The sequence below is a fragment of the Oncorhynchus clarkii genome, chromosome 29, assembly GCF_045791955.1.
Source record: "Oncorhynchus clarkii lewisi isolate Uvic-CL-2024 chromosome 29, UVic_Ocla_1.0, whole genome shotgun sequence".
Lineage (NCBI taxonomy): Eukaryota > Metazoa > Chordata > Actinopteri > Salmoniformes > Salmonidae > Oncorhynchus > Oncorhynchus clarkii.
This window is the reverse complement of record NC_092175.1, coordinates 12777421-12800797: the sequence shown is the minus strand read 5'-3', so window position 1 is coordinate 12800797 and position 23377 is coordinate 12777421. Positions and strand designations below refer to the sequence as shown.

Here is a 23377-nt window from a genome sequence, read left to right as displayed (position 1 = left end):
GCCAAGATGTCCAAAATGTTGAAGAATATCACAAGCGGCCAGCGTAGGGTTCTTCTTTTGTAACTGTAGCCAGTCACCAGTTTGTCTATATTGTCCACTTCTTCTTTTGTGTCATTGTAATCCATTATGATTTCTGGTTTTAGATGTTCCTGGCCACAGATTCTCCTATCCCTATGACACGTACTCATTTTTACCTTTCTTTGTCACGTAGGACACTAGGGATGTGTCGGCCGTGAACACAAACTTAGAGGGAATTGATAGGCCTGTTCCGTATATTTAACAGCTGAGGTGGGAGCTCTGGCTTGTTTTTTTTGTACTGTTCCTACCATCGTCAGCTTCCTCTTGAGGACCTCCTGTCCCAGCTTGTGCAAAGTAAAAAAGTTATTGCATGTGATGTTGTAGCCATGGAGTCCCTGTGTCATGTCCAGGACAACCCACATCCCTTGGTTCTTCTCAGGGGCTCCTCCATGTGGCTTCCCCGTATACATTTACAAGTTCCACGCATATGATGAAGCAACATCACAGGCAGCCCAGATCTTGACGGAATGCACTGTACTGAAGAGGCAACGATCCCTAAATGGCATAAGTTGCTCATCAACAGTAATGTTGGGCCCAGGGTTGTAAAACAGGGGAAGGAGGTCCAACCACTTGTCCCATACTGACCTGATTGCAGCTAGCTTGTCTCTCTACAGCCGAGCTGGTCTGGTGTCTCGGTTATCAAAGCGGATTTACCTGAAAATAATGTGGAAGTTTTCCAGAGACATTGTTGCACGGAAAAGTTCTCTGACCGTTTCTGCATTCCACAGGGATTCTGTGGATTCCCCATTGTATCTGAAAACACCAGCAAGGATTAGAACCCCAACGTGTAGTGCAGTCCAGAATGATTTTCTGGATGGTGTCTGGGATGAACAGTTCAAAAGAAGACTTTATGTCCTGCACATGAGTAACCACCATCCGCGTCGGCCCTGGTTGCATCCTTATCACATTGGCAGCCATGTGGGGGGACTCATTCCTTGGGGAAGAAGACCATTACATTTCACCAGTTTTTGACATCCATATTTCTCCTCCTGCAGGCTGCTGATGAGCTGGCTGCTGACGTGTCCTGGGGCTGGCTGCTGACGGGCTGGTCCTGGGGCTGGCTGCTGATGTGCTGGTCCTGGGGCTGGCTGCTGACGGGCTGGTCCTGGGGCTGGCTGCTGACGGGCTGGTCCTGGGGCTGGCTGCTGACGGGCTGGTCCTGGGGCTGGCTGCTGATGTGCTGGTCCTGGGGGTGGCTGCTGACGTGCTGGTCCTGGGGCTGGCTGCTGATGTGCTGGTCCTGGGGCTGGCTGCTGATGGGCTGGTCCTGGGGCTGGCTGCTGACGGGTCCTGGGGCTGGCTGCTGATGTGCTGGTCCTGGGGCTGGCTGCTGACGAGCTGGTCCTGGGGCTGGCTGCTGACGGGCTGGTCCTGGGGCTGGCTGCTGACGGGCTGGTCCTGGGGCTGGCTGCTGATGTGCTGGTCCTGGGGGTGGCTGCTGACGTGCTGGTCCTGGGGCTGGCTGCTGATGTGCTGGTCCTGGGGGTGGCTGCTGACGTGCTGGTCCTGGGGCTGGCTGCTGATGTGCTGGTCCTGGGGGTGGCTGCTGACGGGCTGGTCCTGGGGCTGGCTGAGGGTCAATCTCATCCTCTTCTTCCAACTCACTGTCAGACTCCAAATTGACAGAGACACGATCCTCATATACAGAAAATTCTTCATCAGACAGGCAGACAGGTTCTTGGTGCTATGTTGAAACAGCAGGCCCAGGGAGGAGGAAGACAGAGTGAAGGCACACAGCAAACCTTTTTGTTTAATTTTTTACTTGTTTTCACCTACACAAGCACTTATATTACCAGTGGGGGGTAGTAAACATTGAAAATGGGTCCCACAGACCCAAACAAGGGTTGAGAATGATGGAGGTAACTGTGTTCTTGGGGACCTTTAATGCTGGCAGACATTTTTTGGTACCCTTCCCCAGATCTGTGCCTTGACACAATCCTGCCTTGGCGCTCTACGGACAATTCCTTCGACCTTATGGCTTGGTTTCTGCTCTGACATGCACTGTCAACCGTGGGACCTTATATACACAGGTGTGTGCCTTTCCAAATCATTTCCAATCAATTGAATTTACCACAGGTGGACTCCAACTAAGTTGTAGAAATGTCTCAAGGATGATCAATGGAAACAGGATGCTCCCGAGCTCAATTTCACTTTGTCATGGTGGGGTATTGTGTGTAGATTGATGAGAATATTTTATTTTCATCCATTTTAAAATAAGGCTGTAACGTAACAAAATGTGGAAAAGGGGAAGGGGTCTGAATACTTTCCAAATGCACTGTAGTCATCTAAAGTATATCTGTTAAAAATATATACCTCAGCTCAGTTAATCAAATCCATTTTTATTGAAAAATATACTCATAATTTAATTCCTGTAGAGATTTGTTGAAAGTTTCCAAATGTATTATTCTTCCTTGTTTAACTTGGCAGCATGAATAAGAGTACATGAATCTGTAGGAAAGTCAGTTACAATCGTCCACCCCGAGACTTTGTTGAGTATGGAGAGGCTAACTGATTCCCTGGCTAAACCAACAAACACAAAGTTAAAACAAATGTAGGGAATGTTGTCTTAGGCTTTGGATACTGTGGACCACAATTAGGAGAAGCACAGTGTATGTTTAGCAAAACCTGTCAAATACAGAAACCAAATATTATCCTATTTTCTAGATGAATTTGAAAATGAGGGTTCCTCAAGGGTTCTTAGGGAAGGGTGGTTGTTCTATGAGGAACCATAGTGACGCAAATAACCCTTTGAGCTCTTCAATGATTCTTTACAGTTCACAAAAGGGTTGTTTACTATTTGAGTGATAATTCAAATGTACAGGAGGCGGCTAGTTAAAATACACTATATTTACAAAAGTTTATGGACACCCCTTCAAATTAGTGGATTCAGCTATTTCAGCTACACCCGTTGCTAACAGGTGTATAAAATTGAGGGCACGGCCATGCAATCTCCATAAACACACATTGGCAGTAGAATGGCCATACTGAAGAGATCAGTGACTTTCAACGTGGCACCGTCATAGGATGCCACCTTTTCAACAAGTCAGTTCATCAAAATTCTGCCCTGCTAGAGCTGCCCCGGTCAACTGTAAGTGCTGTTATTGTGAAGTGGAAACATCTAGGAGCAACAACGGCTCAGCCGCGAAGTGGTAGGCCATACAAGCTTACAGAACGGGACCTCCGAGTGCTGAAGCATGTCGCGTATAAAAATTGTCTGTCCTCGGTTGCAACACTCACTACCGAGTTCCAAACCTCCTCTGGAAGCAACATCAGCACAAGAACTGTTCGTTGGGAGCTTCATGAAATGGGTTTCCATGGCTGAGCAGCCGCACACAAGCCTAAGATCACTGTGCTCGATGCCAAGCCTCGGCTGGAGTGGTGTAAAGCTCGTCATCTTTGGACTCTGGAGCAGTGGAAACACATTCTCTGGAATGATGAATCAAGCTTCACCATCTGGCAGTCCGACACATGAATCTGGGTTTGACTGATACCAGGAGAATGCTACCTGCCCGAATGCATAGTGACAATTGTAAAGTTTGGTGGAGGAGGAATAATGGTCTGGGGCTGTTTTTCATGGTTCGGGCTAGGCCCTTTAGTTCCCGTGAAGGGAATTCTCAATGTTACAGCATACAAAGACATTCTAGGCGATTCTGTTCTTCCAACTTTGTAGCAAGCGTTTGGGGAAGGTCCTTTCCTGTTTCAGCATGACAATGCCCCATGCACAAAGCGAGGTCCATGCAGAAATGGTTTGTCGAGATCGGTGTGGGAGAATTTACTGGCCTGCACAGAGCCCTGGCCTCAACCCGATTCGAACACCTTTGGGATCAATTGGAACGCCGACTGCGAGCCAGGCCTATATGCCCAACATCAGTGCCCGACCACACAAATGCTCTTGTGGCTGAATGGAAGCATGTCCCTGCAACAATGTTCCAACAACTAGTAGAAAGCCTTCCCAGAAGAGTGGAGGCTGTTATAGCAGCAAAGGGGGGACCAACTACATATTAACGCCCATGATTTTGGAATGAGATGTTCGACGAGCAGGTCATGTCAGTGTATTTCCGGGCATGGTTTGCGCGCAGCTCTTTTTGTGCCACCGTGAAAGTGCCATTCCAGTTTAGCTATTGTGTTTTGTCATTCCATTATACACTATATATTACTATGTCCAGAGACTAACGTATGGCCTTGTGTCGATTGAGAACTGTTGACTAAGTCAGTGGTTCTCAATTGTTTCCTCGGGGACCCCCAGCTGCTCTAGAGGTAGCTTACTTGATTCAACGTATCAGTTAACACAATAATAACACCTTTTAACAGTATAATATGGCTGACCAGAATTAGAAACCCTGTATGTTTCTTCAAAACGATCTATCTACAAAGAACCTTTCAGATTGAGAAAGGTTCCATGAAGGTTGTATAAAGAACCATCGAAAATGGTTAAATATCAAGTACATTCTGATCGTATTCGGACGCCATCCCTCCTCGCACATTTTGTTACGTTACAGCCTTGTTCTGAAATGGATTACATTATTATTTTTCCTCATCAATCTACACACCACAGCCAATAATGACAAAGTGAAAACAGATTTTTTGACATTGCTGCACATTTATTTAAAATAAAAAACAGAAATACCTTTTTCACGTTAGTATTCGGAACCCGTTGTTATGAGACTCGACATTGAGCTCAGGTGCATCCTGTTTCCATTGATCATCCTTGAGATGTTTCTACAACTTGATTGGAGTCCTCCAGTGGTACATTCAATTGATTGGGCATGATTTGGAAAGGCACACACCTGTGTATACAAGGTCCTACAGTTATCAGTGCATGTCAGAGAAAAAAACCAAGCCATAAGGTCGAAGGAGTTGTGCGTAGAGATCAGAGACAGGACTGTGTCGAGGCACAGAAATGGGGAAGGGTACCAAAACATTTCTGCAGCTTTGAAGGTCCCAAAGAACACAGTGGCCTCCATCCGTTTAAATGGAAGAAGTTTAGAACCACCAACACTCTTCCTAGAGCTGGCCACCTGGCCAAACTAAGCAATCGGGGGAGAAGGACCTTGGTCACGGAGATGACCAAAAACCCCATGGTCACTTAGACAGAGCTCCAGAAGTTTCTCTGTGCAGATGGGAGCTGCTTCCAGAACCTTCCAGAAGAACAACCATATCTGCAGCACTCCACCAATAAGGCCTTTATGGTAGATTTGCCAGATGGAAGCCACTCCTCAGTAAAGGGCACATGACAGCCCACTTGGAGTTTGCTAAAAGGCGCCTAAAGGACTCTCAGACCAAGAGAAACAAGATTCTCTGGTCTGATGAAACCAATATTGAACTCTTTGGCCTGAATGTCAAGTGTCACGTCTGGAGGAACCATTCACCATCTCTACGGTGAAGCATGGTGGTGGCAGCATCATTTTTCCGCAACAGGGACTGGGAGACTAGTCAGAATTGAGGGGAAAGATGAAAGGAGCAAAGTGGAAAGAAATCCTTGATTAAAAAAACTGCTCCAAAGTGCTCAGGACCTTAGACTGGGGCGAAGGTTCACCTTCCAACACGATAATGACCCTAAGCACAAAACAACGCAGGAGTGGCTTCGGGACATGTCTCTGAATGTCCTTGAGTCGCCCAGCCAGAGTCCGGACTTGAACCCAATCGAACATCTCTGGAGAGACCTGAAAATAACTGTGCAGCGACACTCCCAATCCAAATTGACAGTGGGGATCTGCAGAGAAGAATGGGAGAAACTCCCCATATACAGGTGTGCCAAGCTTGTAGCGTCATACCCAAGAAGACTCAAGGCTGTAATCGCTCCCAAAGGTGCTTCAACAAAGCACTAAGTAATTGTTCTGAATATGTAAGTAAATGTGATATTTCCATTTCTTACTTTTAATAAATGTGCAACTATTTAAAAAAATAAAAATAATTTTGCTTTGAAAAAAAACAATTTAATACATTTTAGAAAAAGGCTGTAACGTAACAAAATGTGGAAAAGGTCAAGGGGTCTGAACACATTCTGAAAGCATTGTACCCCCAAATAGGGTTGTAACCGTAGCGGAACCTTTTTTAATCATTATTTATATTACATTAGGAAAGGGTTCTTTATAGTACCATACAGATTCCATTTAGAACCTTATGAGCATGGTTCTTCGTTGAATGTTAAAAAAAAGGTTATATATAGCATCAAAAAGTTTCCTGCTATGGTTACAAGCCAAAGATCCTCTTTCTGGTACAATTTAGAAGAATAAAAAATGTGTTTGTGTGTGCTCAACTCTCAGAAGTTTACTATTAAATCATTAATAGAAAACAAACAGAAAGTGACACAACAGACAGACAGTACAGTATGTTCCCCTAAGGACTATGGGTAAACACCTGACCAAACATTAGACAGGGAGGATGATGGGAGATGACCTCTGACCCTACACCCTCTTTAAAGAAGTTTCTCTTTCATCTCTAATACAGACCAGGTCTGGACCAGGCTTCTCTCTCTTCAAACAACATATCTCAAAGAGACTAATCAAATGGATCAGAAAAGGTTCAATTAAATTCACACATTCAAAATCATTTGCACATCCAACCATGCATGCAGTGTTGTTATGCCATTTTATTCCTAATAAGAAGAGATTTGAGTTACAGGACATTCTACTAATGTAAACAAAAAAAAAAAAAAAGAGGGGGGGGGGGAGCTTACAATTCAGAGTATCAGCAACATAGAGTAGAAACAATACTCATAAGACAAGCACTTTGAGGATGAAGATCTGTAATCCGCTTGTAATAGTATGGATAGTGGCTGAATTACCAGTTAGGCTAGCAGAAGAGGGACCGAATGAAACCTGTAAGTGAATCACTAAAAGCAAGGAGCAGAAACACAATTGTGAAAATCAACCAGATTCATCAATGATTCAATGGGAATGAGTGGAATAGGGTTCTGATCATGATGGCATTGGTACACACCTGAGATGAGACCGTTACCCCTTCACCACTCGCTATCTGCACCAGTCGAGTGTGAGTGCTCAGTGAAGCTTGTTGACTCCGTAACACAGAGCAGAACACACACACACACACACAGACACACACACACACACACACACACACACACACACACACACACACACACACACACACACACACACACACACACACACACACACACACACACACACACACACACACACACACACCACAAGAAGCTGCTGAGGGGAGGGCAGCTCATAGTAGCGTCTGGAACGGAGTAAATGGAACAGCGTCAAACACATGGAAACCATGTGTTTATGTATTTGATACCATTCCACCTATTCCACTCCAGCCGTTACCACGAGCCCGTTCTTCCCAATTAAGGTGCCGCCAACCTCCTGTGACACACACACACTGGAACCCCAGCAGCTCACTAGCTACAGCCCAGTGTGCCCTGCATGTGTTACATGTGCCTGATATATCTAGTTACCACCACCATGGGACCATGAAACAACCTCACATCTCCAACAGGGATCCGCTCAATATATGCTGCCCTGACCTCCCCAAAGCACAGGGACCCTCCTTACCCCCCCCCCCCCCCCCCTCCTCCCCCCTACACAGTTGTGACGGGGCACAGGAAGTTCCTACCACCGAGGAAGTATCAAATCAAACAGCATCTTTTTCCACTTTGTTGAGACTTCTCTGGTTAAACGCTTTCTGCATGGGCTTTGTGACGGAACGAGAGATGAGCTGTGTGTGTCTGTCTGTGTTCTGCTCCCAAAGAAAAGGGTGCTTTCAGCCTGCCTCCTCCTATAGGAAACACTATGTTGTTTTAAGGTATTCTTTCTGACCTTTGAGAGAGTCAATGTTGATGTTGCACACTAGGTATATGATTTTTGGGTATTATTGTATCCAACCTCAGGAGGGGAATAGAGAGGGATGGAAGAACGGGTAGACAGAGGGAGGGAGAGGCAGATGGGGAGAAGGAAAGAGAACTTCCTTGATTTGAGACAATCTTCATATTACCACAGAAGTGCTGGCGACTGAATTTGAGTTTTTACAGAAGTTACAGCAGCTTACTCAACATATGGTAAGCACATGATTGAATTAGATAATGAATTAACTAATGAAAAAATGAAAGAACTAAACAATAAAAGTGCCACACATTTTTTAAGTCCATGATTTGTGGAATGAAATACAGCAAAACTACACTAACTTGTCAATGTTTGCTTGCTCTATTTCAGGGCTTATTGGATCTGTCAATCTAAGAGACATCAAAAGCATGAGCGCACAAAAACACACACACACACACACACACAGCTTAAATAACTGGTGTTACAATCATTTAAGAAAATGGATCAATGTAATAAATAGCCTCTCTGAAATCAGATTATCACTTAGAATGCCTATTCTTTCACAGTGCAAAGAACTGTCAGATTTTGGGGTAATCTTTATTGTAGATCAAGAAGTTCTTTTACAGGGCTTTAAAGAATGTCACCCAGTTCACATAGCAGCTCTTAGCCCGTCATACATCATCAACCGGCGTAACATTGAAGCACACATAGTTCTGAGGGATTCCCACCTCGAAAACCACATACATAACCTATGGTCTAAGATCAGTATCTTGCAGAATATCAAAGCCCCAAGCCCTTCTAATGTGTTACAGAAGGTCGTGGTGCTGCCTCTGATGTGGCTCATTTTTTGGCAGAGGGTGGGCCCTGGGACAGGGGTCTTGTGTGTATCACAAAGCCTCTGGATCTAATTGTGGTGTCGATCTACCGCTATGAGAACACCACGTCTCTCAAATACTGATCCCCGGGTCGGGAGAGTTTTGGGCATGCCTCCAGGAGACTGGGAACAAGCTGGGAAGACACACACACACACACACATACAGGCATAGAGGCGGGGGTGTATGCAGCAGAATCTACCCACTTAAACGCTTAGCACTGGTGTCTCGCTAGTCCTTTTAGAGGCTCTGGGCATCTGCAGCAGACACTTTGTGGCTCAAAGAGGCTGAGAGCGAGAGAAAGAGAGACAGCGAGAGAGACAGCGAGAGAGACAGTGAGAAAGAGAGAGAGAGAGAGAGAGAGAGAGACAGGGAACAAGGGAGAAAGAGAGATAGTGAGAAATTAGGGAGGGAAAAGAGAGAGAGTGGGAGTCAGGGACAGAGTGAGACAGAGGGAGTGAAAGCTAGCACTTTATAATAACTCCACATGATAAAGCATTTCTAATGGTTTAGTAAATAGTTTATTCATCGTTTATTCATCATTTCTCCCGCATTTGTTTTAACCCAGTTATTCACACATTTATAAACAACTTTAAAAGTATTTAATAACGATTCATAAGATAATATAATAAGTTGTTTAATATCGGTCCTTATAAACAATTTACTAATCATTAGTTAAGTATTTTTGTGTGTCCTAATCTAAAGTTTGGGCTTTTTATACTTTATAACTACTTTATGTTTTGAGTGACTATTGCAAATTCTAAAAAATGATGGACATGTCATTGTTAGACATTCCAGCAGTACCAGAACATATCAATGGTTAAACAATAAGCACACAATACAGAGTATGTTTAAGAAAGTACAGTATATTTAACATTTTATTCAAAAACAGTCACACTATTGTAATAGTGAGATGTGTAACTTCAAACACTTTATGCTGAGTAAAATAACGTTTTAGTCTGAAAATGCTAACATAAACTTTTAAAGTGTGGATTGCAGTCACTCTTTAGAGCAGTTTAATCTCAGTTATCCCAGAACTAAAATCTTGCGTTATTTGGTCAGCTGCGTTATTAAGTTCTGGGTTCATACGTGTTAGAAATTGGGAGTTCCAGTTTGTGAAATATCCAATATATTTCCTTTAACATCCTGCGTTGTGTGCTTATTCTTTTACCAATGATATGTTCTAGGTTGCTTTTTAGACCACAGAGCATCATGTTCTGCTGGAATGTCTACCAATGGCATGTCCATCTTGCTGTGAGAAATTACACTGGTCACTAACAACATTTCTAAAGTATTTATAAAATACGATTAGCCCACACTTTAGATGAGGCCATGCAAAAAGACTTGACTAATTAGTAGTGAATGATTTATAAAGACATATATTAAACATCTTATGAATTGAGTAATGATTAATACGTGATGAATAAACTAGTTACAATTATACATAAAGTGCTACCAAAGCTAGTTAGGAAACATTAAGAGAGAGGGGAGAGTGTCTTCATGGGTGGCTTCCAATGTTGATGTTTTTTGTTGTTGTTGCTTTTTGAGTGACAGGGGGCGTCGCCATGGAGAGAGAGAGGGAAAAGATCACAGAACAGAGACTGCAGGTAGAAACTTCAAACATGAACTTTCCCCACTGAGTCTACGCACACACAAACAAACAGTCACACACACACACAATATTCCCAAACAACATAATTATGTGAGCCTATATCTTTTCCCATTAATGTATGTTGATCCAGGAAATATATATTTAATGCATCGTATAGTACATGAACCTGATACCATATCATGAAATTAAATTATATTTGATCTTTGACATAAGTGTATTTATATGGATGCATATGTTTTCTTAGCTTTATGTTTAAATGGGTTTGGTCAGATCTCTGGCAGTCCTCTGTTAATATTGGACAGTGTTTGGGTACTGGATAGTAGAACTAGGGTCTGGGGTTGAAAGGAGCTGTGCTGTAACTGGGCAGTGTGCATTACCTGCAGGTGTCACTATGATGAACGGGCTGCTTGAGGTTGATGAAGTGTTTACAACCCAGTGGCGTTGTTGCATGTAGCTAACCAGGTCCCAGACTGGTAGCCAGCCGCTCCAGTCCACCAGCTACAGCGGCTACACCTTCTGCCAGAACCCCCCTGAATGGGTGTGCACTGGGGAGAACACGGGATGCTAAATGATGTGTTGGATGCAAACCGCCAGGGAAAGCTGTTCGCTGCTAGCTGTGACAACAGACAGCTGCTGGCGGTTGGCATCAGTTCAAGACTCTTTATGGTGACCGAGAGTTAGGACCCAAGACTCAAGACTTTCCGGAACTTTCCATGTGGCGAGGGCCCGAACCGCGTAAATGCCGGCAACACATTTTTTGTTATATTGTTGTAGCTTAAGTAGGAGATGCCTCGCTAACCTCTGTGCTTCGTTTCAAGTGGACAGAATAATAAATCTGTGAGTTGTAACAAATGGTTTGTTTCAGCCCGCCTGTTATTTTATCATCACATTCTGCACAAGCCTGATGGATAGGGCTATGGGCTCTGGGTTGTTTGTACGGGCACTGAGCATGCCAAGGCAAACAAGCACGGAGAGGGGGGAAAAGAAAAAGAAAAGGAGAGTAAAAGAAAGAAAGCGCGGTCGGTCGGTCGGTCGGTCGGTCGGTCGGTTGGTGAGAGGCAGAGACATAATTCTGCAGCGGAATCTCAGATTGAACAAGTTCATCTCGAGGTGAGACAGCCAAGATGTAGGAATAATAACCCCTACTCCCAAACTCAGACTCTTCATCAAAATAAATTATGGATGCGATGGAGGTGGTGGCGTGGATTACGTGGGGAGTCAGTGAAGGCCGTCCTACTGGGCACAGACGTCAATTCAACTTCTATTCCACGCTTGTGCAACGTAATTTCCTTGAAATGATGTGGAAACAACGTTGATTCAACCAATGTGTGCCCAGTAGGGTGCCTGTGTCCAAAATGGCACCCTATTCATTATGAAGTGCATTACTTCAGACCAGGGCCTGTCTGGAGGAACCAGAAACAGAACCAGGCCCCGTGCCAGACTGCTACAACCTTTCATCCTATCATCAAACACTACATCTCTCTCTCTTTCTTTCTTTCTCACTGTCTCTCTCCTTTCTTTCTCTCTTTCTTTCTTTTTTTCTCTCTCTCTCTCTCTCTCTCTCTCTCTCGCTCTCTCTCTCTCTCTCTCTCTCTCAGCTTCCCCTATTCTCTCTAAACCGTCTCGCTCAACGAGTTGTTGATATAACTGTACATCTTTTCTTCTCTCTCTCCCTCCCTCTATCTCTCTCACCATGATATCTCTCCATTATGTGAAATCTAGGGAGATATGTTTTTAGGATTAAAATGTTCTTTAATCAACAGTTTTGGGTTATTATCAATAAAGGCCAACCCTGTGTATAGTGTATGAGGGTATGGGATTAAGTTTATTAAGCCAGACATCGAATAGTGTTTATAATGCGTTACTCAAAGCAGTCTGCCTCTATATAACAAAGCGTTTGGACTGAGACCCAATTGGCGTGCTATTCCCTATGTAAGTGCACTACTTTTGACCCAGGCCCAAAGGGAATAGGGTGCCATTTTGGGACGCAAGCCTGTGCATCAGATTGCTATATCATATGATGTGGTTAGAAGTGGTTACACCTATCCACGCGTCTGCAATTTAGTTGAGCAGGAACTCAGATCACACCAGAGAGAGGGTCCTGGGAGAAGAAAAGCAACAATATCACAATTCTTTGTTTTTGTAGTCATTCCAGTCTATTCATACTTCTCAAAATAAACACCTTACTCTTCACTGACCCCCCAAAAGGCCAGTGATGGTATCCTGGGCAGCCTCATGGAGACCGACACCATTCATATTTTCTTAGTCCATCTGGACCTGTCTCCCAGATCAAAAGTAACGTTATCTCTAGGATGAAAGGTCTGTTCGGTTGTAGTAGGATTCCTCATTCCTGCTCTCTATACACACAATGAATAGAGAGAATACGGAGAAAGAAAGCAAGAAAGAGAGTCGGAACGTGAAAGAACAAAGAGCAAAAAAGAACACCAAAAAAAGATGGGTTCCACAAAAGGGAAATGGAAGAATCCATCCCAGAGCCTCAGACTCCTCTTGTGTAGCTGGGCCCTTGCAGCTCTGGACCTTGCAGCTCTGGGTACTGTAATTAGACTAGTATTCAGGGGTGGCATTTTTTTTCTAAACGTTTTAATGGGGCGGAAAGCGGAGCTCCTTTTTGAGAGAGGGGATAAGGGTAGGGAGTGTTCTATACGCTGAATAGCAGATGGGGGGATTCTACGCCTCCCTGGGAGGTATTCCCTCCTTTTTACTCCTCTTGTTCCTCTCTTTCTCACTCCCTCTCTCTTTTTCAGCTTTTTCTCCTTTCTCTCTTTGCCTCCCCCTTCTCTCCTCTCTTTTCCCGGTGTATTTTAGATTTAGGCATGTATGCGCACACACACTAACACACACACACACACACACACACACAGAATGCTTTTTCTTCACTCCAACGAAAAAACACAATGCAACAAATCATGTTAAACAGAGTACACATCTCTACATGTTTCTCTAATTAGACTCATTATAACAGGAATTGCGATGCACTGAGAAGAGCCAACATACTTTCAGATGATGTTCCATTCCAATCAACACTGAGCAACAACTTATTTTGATATTTTTTGCCTTACTCAGGGAGGTTTTGATTCTGGTAGTTGTCGTGACTCTAGATGATGGTTTTGAATTTGAGTTTTAGTTTTAGTGTAATAGTAATCTTTGGACACCTGTATGAATGTGACACAAGTGTACATCTGTGAAAAACGTGTTTTATAGTTCAATATTTGTCGAGGAATGTTTCTTGACTGTTGCAGTAGAGACTGATGAGGTTTTGTGTTTTTTAGTATTATGGAGAGTTAGAAACTATGGAAATTAGAAGTATGGAAAGTAATAGAAACCATTGATTCAAACCATGTACATAAAATATGTTTTTTTCCCTGGCTCAAGTGTCAGACCAACCAAGAACTTTCTCTTAAAAGCTATAATTCACAAATGACTGATTAACTCTATGAGGAGGGTGGATGGAAGGAGAAAGGCTTACACACTGACTCCAAATAATTAATTTTTCCTTGTGTTTATTTGGTAGAGATTTACATGAATTAATCTACGTAAATCATACATAACACACCCGTGAGCACTAAATATAAATGATGTAATAGTTATGCACTGCAGAGCACCACTAAAAGTTTACAACGTATTTTACAATGCATCTAATAGTCAGATGGAACTGTGGATGGAAAATACACTTTGACGTCATGTCTATTTGTTGTTTATGGATCTGTTATGAATTCTTAATACATTATGGATGTAGTTACTGTAGTATCGGTGTACATTATAGCAAATGTAGTTGTGAAAATGACATTCAAGGTTTATGTCTCAATAAACTAAGTTACTATACAAGTCAAGAATTTGGAGCACCACGTGTCATTTAAAATACAAACTTTTCAAAACAGGTTTAAACTGTATTGTCTATCTATACACACAAGGATGAATTTGGAAATATAATTCTAAACATTCAACTGAAATATCATGAGCTAAGCACTAGCATTGAAAATAAGAAAACATAACATTGCTTTTATCACATCCAGTATAGTGCTATATTATCATACAATGTTGGAGTCAAAGTTATTGAGACAGTGTTATCTTTGTGGTGGTAGTGGAGGTGCAAAGATGAGGCCAGAGTCTGAGACACCAGGCGACTAAGGATCTGAGGGTGAACCCCTAGGCCCCAAATGTTCCATACACAGTGGATTTGGAAAGTATTCAGACCCCTTCACCTTTTCCACATTTTCTTACGTTACAGCCTTGTTCTAAAATTGATTAAATTGTTGTTGTTTTTCTCTACACACAATGCCCACAAAATCAGGTTAAAAAAAGAAGGAAATATCACGTTTACATAAATACTCAGACCCTTTACTCAGTACTTTGTTGAAGCCCCTTTGGCAGCGATTACAGCCTCAAGTCTTGGCACACCTGTATTTGGAGAGTTTCTCTCATTCTTCTCTGCAGTTCCTCTCAAGCTCTGTTATGTTGAATGGGGAGCGTCGCTGCACAGCTATTTTCAGGGTTCAAGTCCGAGCTCTGGCTGGGCCACTCAAGGACATTCAGAGACTTGTCCCGAAGCCACTCCTGCATTATCTTGGCTGTGTGCTTAGGGTCATTGTCCTGTTGGAAGGTGAAACTTCGCCCCTGTCTGAGGTCCTGAGCGCTGTGGAGCAGCTTTTCATCAAGGATCTCTCTGTAGTTTGCAGAGTTCATCTTTCCCTCCATCCTGACTAGTCTCCCAGTCCCTGCCGCTGAAAGACATCCCCCGAGCATGATGCTGCCACCACCATGCTTCACCGTAGGGATGGTATTGGCCAGCTGATGAGTGGTGCCTGGTTTCCTCCAGATGTGACGCTTGGCATTCAGGCCAAAGAGTTAAATCTTGGTTTCATCAGACAAGAAAATCTTGTTTCTCATGGTCTGAGAGTCCTTTAGGTGCCTTTTGGCAAACACCAAGTGGGCTGTCATGTGCCTTTTACTGAGGAGTGATTTCCATCAGGATACTATACCATAAAGGCCTGATTGGTGGAGTGCTGCAGAGTTGGCTGTCCTTCTGGAAGGTTCTCCCATCTCCAAAGAGGAACTCTGGAGATCTGTCAGAGTGACCATCGGGTTCTTGGTCACTTCTGTGACCAAGGCACTTCTCCCCCGATTGCTCAGTTTGGCGTGGTTCCAAACTGGTTCCAGACTTCTTCCATTTAAACTGGTTCCAAACTTCTTCCATTTAAGAATGATGGAGGCCACTCTGTTCTTGGGGACCTTCAATGCTGCAGAAATGTTTTGGTACCCTTCCCCTGATCTGTGCCTCAACACAATCCTGTCTCGGAGCTGTAAAAACAAATTTTCGACCTAATGACTCAGTTTTTGCTCTGACATGCACTGTCAAATGGGGGACCTTATATAGACAGGTGTGTGCCTTTCCAAATCATGTCCAATCAATTGAAGTTACCACAGGTGGACTCCAATCAAGTTGTAGAAACATCTCAAGGATGATCAATGGAAACAGGATGCACTTGAGCTCAATTTCGAGTTTCATAGCAAAGGGTCTGAATACTTATGCAAATAAGGTTTTTCTGTTTTTTAATTTTTATACATTTGCAAAAATGTCTAAAAACCTGTTTTCTCTTTGTCATTATGTGTAGATTGATGAGGGGGAAAAAATATGTAATACATTTTAGAGTACGTCTGTAATGTAAGCAAACATGGAAAAAGTGAAGGTGTCTAAATATTTTCCGAATGTACTGTAGCTCAACCACCCATTCTGGAATGTGTAGGCTACCACTCTTCTAATTGGAAATATATAGCTTGATATCTCATGCAATAGTAAAATACTCTGTGAATGTGTGTACCCCACTGAGCCCATTCAGCACACAACTTTTACACACACGGAGTCCAGAAGGTGGATTTTACTTGAGATAGTTTGACTTTTGTCTAGTGGTTGTTCATCAATCATTTGTCTTTGTAAACCCCTTTGTTGTTGTATTTTCATCTGCACAGCATTAGTCCATAATGCAGAACTTTTGTTTTCAATGGACTGGCTAAATGTGAGGTTAGGTTACGCATGCATGTTTTACAGCAACATTTATTTGAAATGAAGTAGGATTAAAATAACCTACTTTGAATAAATGCCTTTGTTCCTGAATTGAATTTAGGGTTAACGAAAACTAACTTTGCTCATTCTCTAGTCTAGTGTTTGTGATCATACACGTTGCACTATCAGCGCCTTCGGGTTGCTTTGTGAGCTATGAGTGTTTTGGTTGTAACCCCGTTCCTCATGACCTGTGTGACACGCCAACGATAAACTGTTAACTGCAGAGCTTCAGTCACGCTCAAGGAGGCTGATGCCAACATGATCCGTGACATTTTATGAGAAGCGCTTGTTTACCGCTCAGTCACCTAACTAGGCCTATAACTATAAACGTTCCTTCTTATTTTCTGTCTGACTTCAACTTATTTTATTGTAGCCTATTGGTTCACTTTCTGACATCTATCATCAAACACACTCTCTCACATTTTTTTTAATATAAATACTATGCTAATTATACAATAGCCTTTCGGCAAATCGACAAAAAGCCAAGTCGACATTTTACTATCTTTTGAGATTTCTACTCAATCGCTGCTGTAGCTTACTATTTTATACTATTTTATTTATTTTATTTGAAAATTAGAAAATTAAACTGGACAGATTAATTTAAAAATAATTCAGTTATCAAGTTAGTGTACTTGTACTTTGGTCAACATTTGTCCAATAGCCTACTCAATCAACATTCGTATAAATTAGGGTGAGAATATAATGATTCTAACGTCAAACATTGTCGAAGTGAATAGGCCTATGTCTGGCTAAACTTTGTAGAAAGGGTAAATCACCTAAGAAAGTCAACAGGGTTTATATCGAAGCATGGCAATAAATAAATAAAAACTGATCAGTTATGCCGTGCAGGTGCAATAACAACACAGAACAACCAGGCTATAGACATAGAAGTCCTACCTAACCAAGCACCCCGGCCATATCAACAGTAAAAAGCAGGTAATTAAGATCATGCAGTTCACTGTGATCACTTACCCAAGTTATTAACATCAATTTAGCATAATTTATACATTTTAGGCTGGGTATCTTTAAAGGCCAATCCGCAGTTGAAGCAATAACAAAGCGGATACTGTTTCGAAAAAAAAAACTGAGGGAGTGCCTGAAGAAATGCAACCACTCTCAAATTCATAGACAGCGCTATACAGCTATACAACATTTACAATGTTTAGAAACATTAGAGTAAAACTAGGTTATTTGTGAGGTTCTGATGGGGTGTGACGTTAGAACTAGGCTCATGAGGAATTTATAAGGTATATTATTTAACAATCAATGGATATGTCATTAATTTAAAAGTTTTAAAAAATGGAGGTAGCAACTGTAGATTGCCCCTCCCTCTAAAGCACTTTATGAAAACTGTAAAAGGGACTTAAGCCTATAAAATTAAGTTGATCTATTGATTGAGGTGTAAGCATTTTCGGTTGTGACGTGTTTTATAAAGGTAAAAGGGAGTTAGTTCAGTGTGAATCCTATTATTTTCTTGTTGTATTTTATTAGGATCCCCATTAGCTGTTGCTCAAGCAGCAGGTACACTTCGTGGGGTGCACACAAAACATAAAATATGACATAAATGGATCAAGTAATCAATCCACTAGCAGATGTATTTATTCGCATCATACTTTTATGGATGAAAGAAAATGAAAAAAGTAGGCTAGTGGGGTTTCATGCACATGCATACAGACAGACCAACAAATTATTCATGAGATGGTGGGGAGAAAAAAATAACTCCTGTTCGTTTTAGACATGCATTTGATCTAATTTTCTATTTGTGGGTAGGCTGTAGGCTGTACTTCACTCTACTTTTGTGGGCAGAGTGACTGATGGTCTATATTAGGTTTGGTGGAAAGAGGAAGTCCTATTGCATGACACACAACTTGGTAAAATAGATTGACATCCGAACACTGATAGGCATAACACAGCTAGGCCTAATAAAGACCAATAGAATGGCAATTGCGAAACAAAATGTGTAGGAAATAATGACACAAATTCCAACGGATTCAGCATAAATAAATATGTATCCATTCCATTCATGTAGGCCTATGTATTTTTAGCATTGTATTGGCTTGTGTACTATGTGGCTTTTTGAATGTAGTAGCCTACTTTTTTACACCGGTGAGTTGATTTGCTGTACGTTTGTTTTTGTGTGACTCCGTGTTGTTGTTTTTGTGTGACTCCGTGTTGTTGTTTTTGTTGCACAACTTTGCTTTATCTTTGCCAGGTCGCAGTTGTAAATTATAACTTGTTCTCAACTGGCCTACCTGGTTAAATAAAGACGAAATAAAAAATCCAAATAAAAAAATATGTCTAATGTCTGCGTGTAGACTTTTCTCCAGACCTTTCGTGTTTTTCAGGTATTTTTGAACTAATTTTCGTTCACCATTTTAGTCTCACTTCATAACAATCCAACGATGTTCAAAGGTAGGCTATGCTTTAGGCCTGGTTAGGCCGCACAGACTCTCTCTAATTTTCAGAACCTGTGGGCCTACAAACCAAATGTTTTCAGTCATACAAAGACTAACAAAAAGTGAGATATTTCCTGAATTCCAATAAAAGTGGAATACATATTTGTGTATTTAAGCCGCCCATATTTATAAAAGAAAACATAAACTACATTGCTGTGTGTGTGTGTGTGTGTGTGTGTGTGTGTGTGTGTGTGTGTGTGTGTGTGTGTGTGTGTGTGTGTGTGTGTGTGTGTGTGTGTGTGTGTGTGTGTGTGTGTGTGTGTGTGTGTGTGTGTGTGTGTGTGATGAAAACACGCAACATTTACAAGATGATATGGCTATTTCAAACAAGGTCATTATTACGCACGTTGCCCGTGGGGCGAAAAGATTTACATTGCAAAGTAATAAAATCATAGTTGTGGCACACATTAACACACCTGTATACATGTACTATATTAACAATTTCAGGGCTATATGGGCAATTTCTTTAATTTTCCCACTCTGAGTTTGTATGGCATTGCATAGCCATATTTGCCTGTAATACAAAGTAAATTGACTCATTTTACAGCCAATGAAAAGCATATATTTCAGACTGTCGGGCGGCTCCACCTGCATATATATTTATCGCCTGTGAAATGGCAGTGGTAAGAATTAGTTATGTTCCCGCACCTGCTTGGCCCTTTTTACGAATTATTTGTATAATTTAGCACAATAAAATATGTGACCTCAGCCTCCAATAAGCAGGTCGCGACCCGGGGTTGTGTGAGTGTAGTGCCATGGCTCAGTCAGGGACTCTCTCTCGCACTCTGCATTGGCTGTCTGGCTTGCGTGTTACATCATCACGCATGCTGCTGTCCTCCGGTGGCCTAGTGAACTGTCTCTGAGCAGTGCGCTGCGCGGAGTGGATCTAGCTCTACTACACGTATTTCCTCTGCGTCAGGGGAAGCAAGTCGTGGCGCCGTAACACGCGGCCGGGCAACGGGGATGCGCATTTGTAGTCACGGATGGATCACACTCTCCAAACAGTGGTCCTTCCATCAGAGACAGGGAGAGGAGGCCTTTCTCTTCGCTTGTCGCCCGCCCATCATGCCACACAATTGATGTTGTGAGGATATCGGCCTAAAAAACACCACCACAAACACCTGCTTTGAATATTGACTGGCATATTTAGTAAAGAGATGCTGGTCTTTCGTTTTAGCATCATCCCAATTAAGATCATATAGCCAAAACCTAAACATCATGATACTATTATTATCCATCGGCTCATACTTGTGAACAGTGGCTCAAGGATCTTCTTCTACTTGGAATTCAGGGTTAGGCCTAATATTTAATGAGGCATAATTGCAGGATAAATACGTTGTGCTCATGTCTCCTAATTATCATTAAATGATCTGAGTTGCTTTTTTAAAATAAAAAGGCGCATGTCTGTATACTAAAGCTGTGGGCTATGGATGTGAAGGAGTAGGCTATAGCCTCTCTGGCCAATACATCTCGCTCTCTCATGGCAACTGTGACATGTAGGCCTATGAGGAGATTATGAAACGGTCGAGGAGGAGTGTTTACTCAAGAGTCCGAGCCAGCTGCCTCTGATCACCCGTGATAATCATCGTCCTGCAAAATACAGTCTTTGTCACCCCCGTGACACCGCCCTGTCCACCACGAGTAATTACGAGGATAAATGTATGAGAGGGTAAATGGACTTGTAGGACCAAGGTTTATCATCTAGCCCGTGCATGGAACATGGAATTACAGTCACACACATAGGCCGCTCAGAAGAGGACTAAACTTTGGCTGCTTTTGTGCATAAAGATAAATGTTGAAAAACTTGAACAAATAATGATTCAGAATGTTAATCGTAGAATTGCCCATGTTCTAAAAGTCACACACACATACACACTCACACACACAGTATAGAACATAGACGTTTCTTATTTAGGTCTAGAGGTGTGAAGTTGATCCTGCACCCCAGGGCCTGTTGAAAGTAATGGTTCTAGTTTGGGCAATGTTACACTGAAAGTGAATTATTATTTAATGTAAGAATAATGATCTTACAGCTGATTCGCACTCATCTATTTCAGTATTTGTGCTGAACCACTAGTAAAAGTTGGAAGATAAGTAACAGAGGAATACACTCTGTTGTTGCTTTGTATATGGGAACCAACTAACAATGTCCATGGGTATTTGTAACATCTATTCCTAGATGTATTTATATTATTGTTATTAGTAGTAAGTCGTATTATTATAAGGCAGCAGTCGAGTAGTTATAATAGGCCTATCAATTTATTATTCTAAAAGTAGTAGCCTAGTAGTATTGCTATTAGTATTATGTGCACTGTTGTTCAGTCCTATTTTTACAGGTTCCACTCAATAAGTAATAGCCTACATTGTATTTTACTTTTTGGGAATAGGATTCTTAACAAAAATGAAAATTATAGGTATTTTGAAAACAACAACACTTCATGCACGTGATCTACTGTGGGCCTTCATTTGGCTATATTACTTACTCAAAAATTACTTTCCAGGCAAATGTCTTTTTTTGTAAAACAATATTTATTCTCATTGAAAAACAAACCGTGTAAAAAATATCACACTCCGATTATACAATACTTGCCAAAGAATGTACAATGTTTTATTACTGAAATAAGCACACACTGCATATAAATGAATGACCTTCATCTTTGTGTCTTTTAAATACAGAGCACAAATCAAAACAGTAAAAAAAAATGCCAAACTAAAAAACATGTGTGTGTTTGACACAATATACATTGTTTGAGACGTGATCATGTATAACCTTTCATTTAGTCGATATCCTGAGACGCCCTAGACTTAAATGAATCACTTCATAAACAATGAAAGTTCGTGGAGAGAAAATTGGATTGACACTAAAATTGTATTAACATAAATATAGCCTAATATTTTTTTTACAGAATGAATTGGCACGAATAGTGTTAATGTCCATCATTCAGCTGCGTGTTATCAAAAAACATACAAAAATAATCCTACCTTCAAAGAGGGGGCGTTTTTGTTTGTGTTTCTTGAAAACTTGAAAGTTAGTTTATAGAAATTAACAGCCACTAGTACCGTTCAGAATTATGTTGGGGAAGTTCTCGACCATGTGTAAAACAGTTCCTGGGTGCATACTCAGCGGCTGGTTGGGCGACTGTGGCGCGAGGGAAGACGATAACATTGGAACAACAGTAGAAGTCCGCGAAGCACAGTGAGTGTGCGCAGGGCTCAGCGAACTCCCAATGATACTCTCTATGGAGAAGGTAGAGCGCTGGACAGGCGAGCTGGACTTGGCTGCAGTGTGTATGGGTGAAACCAGGCTGGGACTGAGCTGTGGTAAGAACCTGCTCCTCGCTAAGTCACTGGAGGTGGGCAAGGACGGTGCCGAGATAATGGTCCCAGTGTGTGAATGCCTGGACTGTTGCTGCTGCTGCTGAAACGCGAAAAGCGCAGAGTGTGTGTGGTAGGACTGCAGCTGGATACCGTAGCCGCAGCCGTAAGGTCCATAGCCGTACGCAGCAGCGGGGATAAAACTGTTATGCTCCCGCAGCAAGTCCTGCTGCTGCTGTCGTTTGAAGCGTTTCCGTCGTCTCAGAAAGCTACCGTTGTCGAACATATCGGCGGACTCTGGATCTAGGGTCCAGTAGTTCCCCTTCCCGGGGTTTCCGGGTTCCCTCGGTATCTTGACGAAACAGTCGTTTAGTGACAAATTGTGTCGGATTGAGTTCTGCCACGCGGGGAATTTTTCCCGGTAGTACGGGAAACGGTTGCTGATGAAATCACAGATCTCGCTGAGGGTGAGCCGCTTCTTGGGGCTCTGGAGAATGGACATGGTGATTAAGGCGATGTAGGAGTATGGGGGCTTCACCAGGATGTTCTTACTGGCTGGTTTGTACGGATCCCGGGACGAGGAGATGTCTAGGCATGGCGGGGAGCCAGCCAGGAGATCATCGTGCATCTGCGCCACCTCGTCTACGTAGGAGCGCGTCTGGCTGTCCCCATCCTCCCCCTCGCCGACCACGTCGATGTCGGTCTCTTCCGAAAGGATGGAGGCATCCGACATCTCGGAGCTCAGAGTCATGGCTCACGGCTGGTTATGCAGAGCGCTGCACTGTGCTGTGCGCTCCCAGAAGCTACGGCGGATAGGAAGAGGAGATGCTGCCCGTGCTACTCTGCCCTCTTTCAAGACAACTCATATGAGGGGATGAGAGGAGCACACCGGCGGTAAGAGATGTCCCTTTTTCCAAGCACTTTCATGTGTTTTATGGATTTTTTCGTTTTTCAGTAGCGCACCATTCGGATGGTAGTTTGAAGTGTGTTTAAAGGACCTGAAAAAGGCCGAACCTGTATCCTAAAGAGGGCGGATCTTCCATCGCGCTTTATACCAGTGCTCTGATCACATGGCGAAGGAACGTCACCAAGGCAAATGAATAGAGGGGGGAAAAAGCAAAACATTGTATTTGAAAAAGAACGGTGGACGATTTAAAAAGTTTGGT

General features: G+C 42.6%; 1 protein-coding gene across 1 annotated transcript; it reads right to left on the bottom strand.

The window, feature by feature from the left end:
* Window positions 1-21459: 21459 nt before the first annotated feature.
* Window positions 21460-23166, bottom strand: LOC139388369 (forkhead box protein D1-like). The gene has a single exon (XM_071134987.1). It carries the CDS (start codon window positions 22960-22962, stop codon window positions 21940-21942), a length of 1023 nt encoding a protein of 340 aa, XP_070991088.1. The 5' UTR covers window positions 22963-23166; the 3' UTR covers window positions 21460-21939.
* Between the last annotated feature and the right edge of the window lie 211 nt (window positions 23167-23377).

What these genes read in the sequence shown, in the direction of transcription:
- LOC139388369 (XM_071134987.1), bottom strand. Translation starts at nt 22,962, where the DNA reads ATGACTCTGAGCTCCGAGATGTCGGATGCCTCCATCCTTTCGGAAGAG.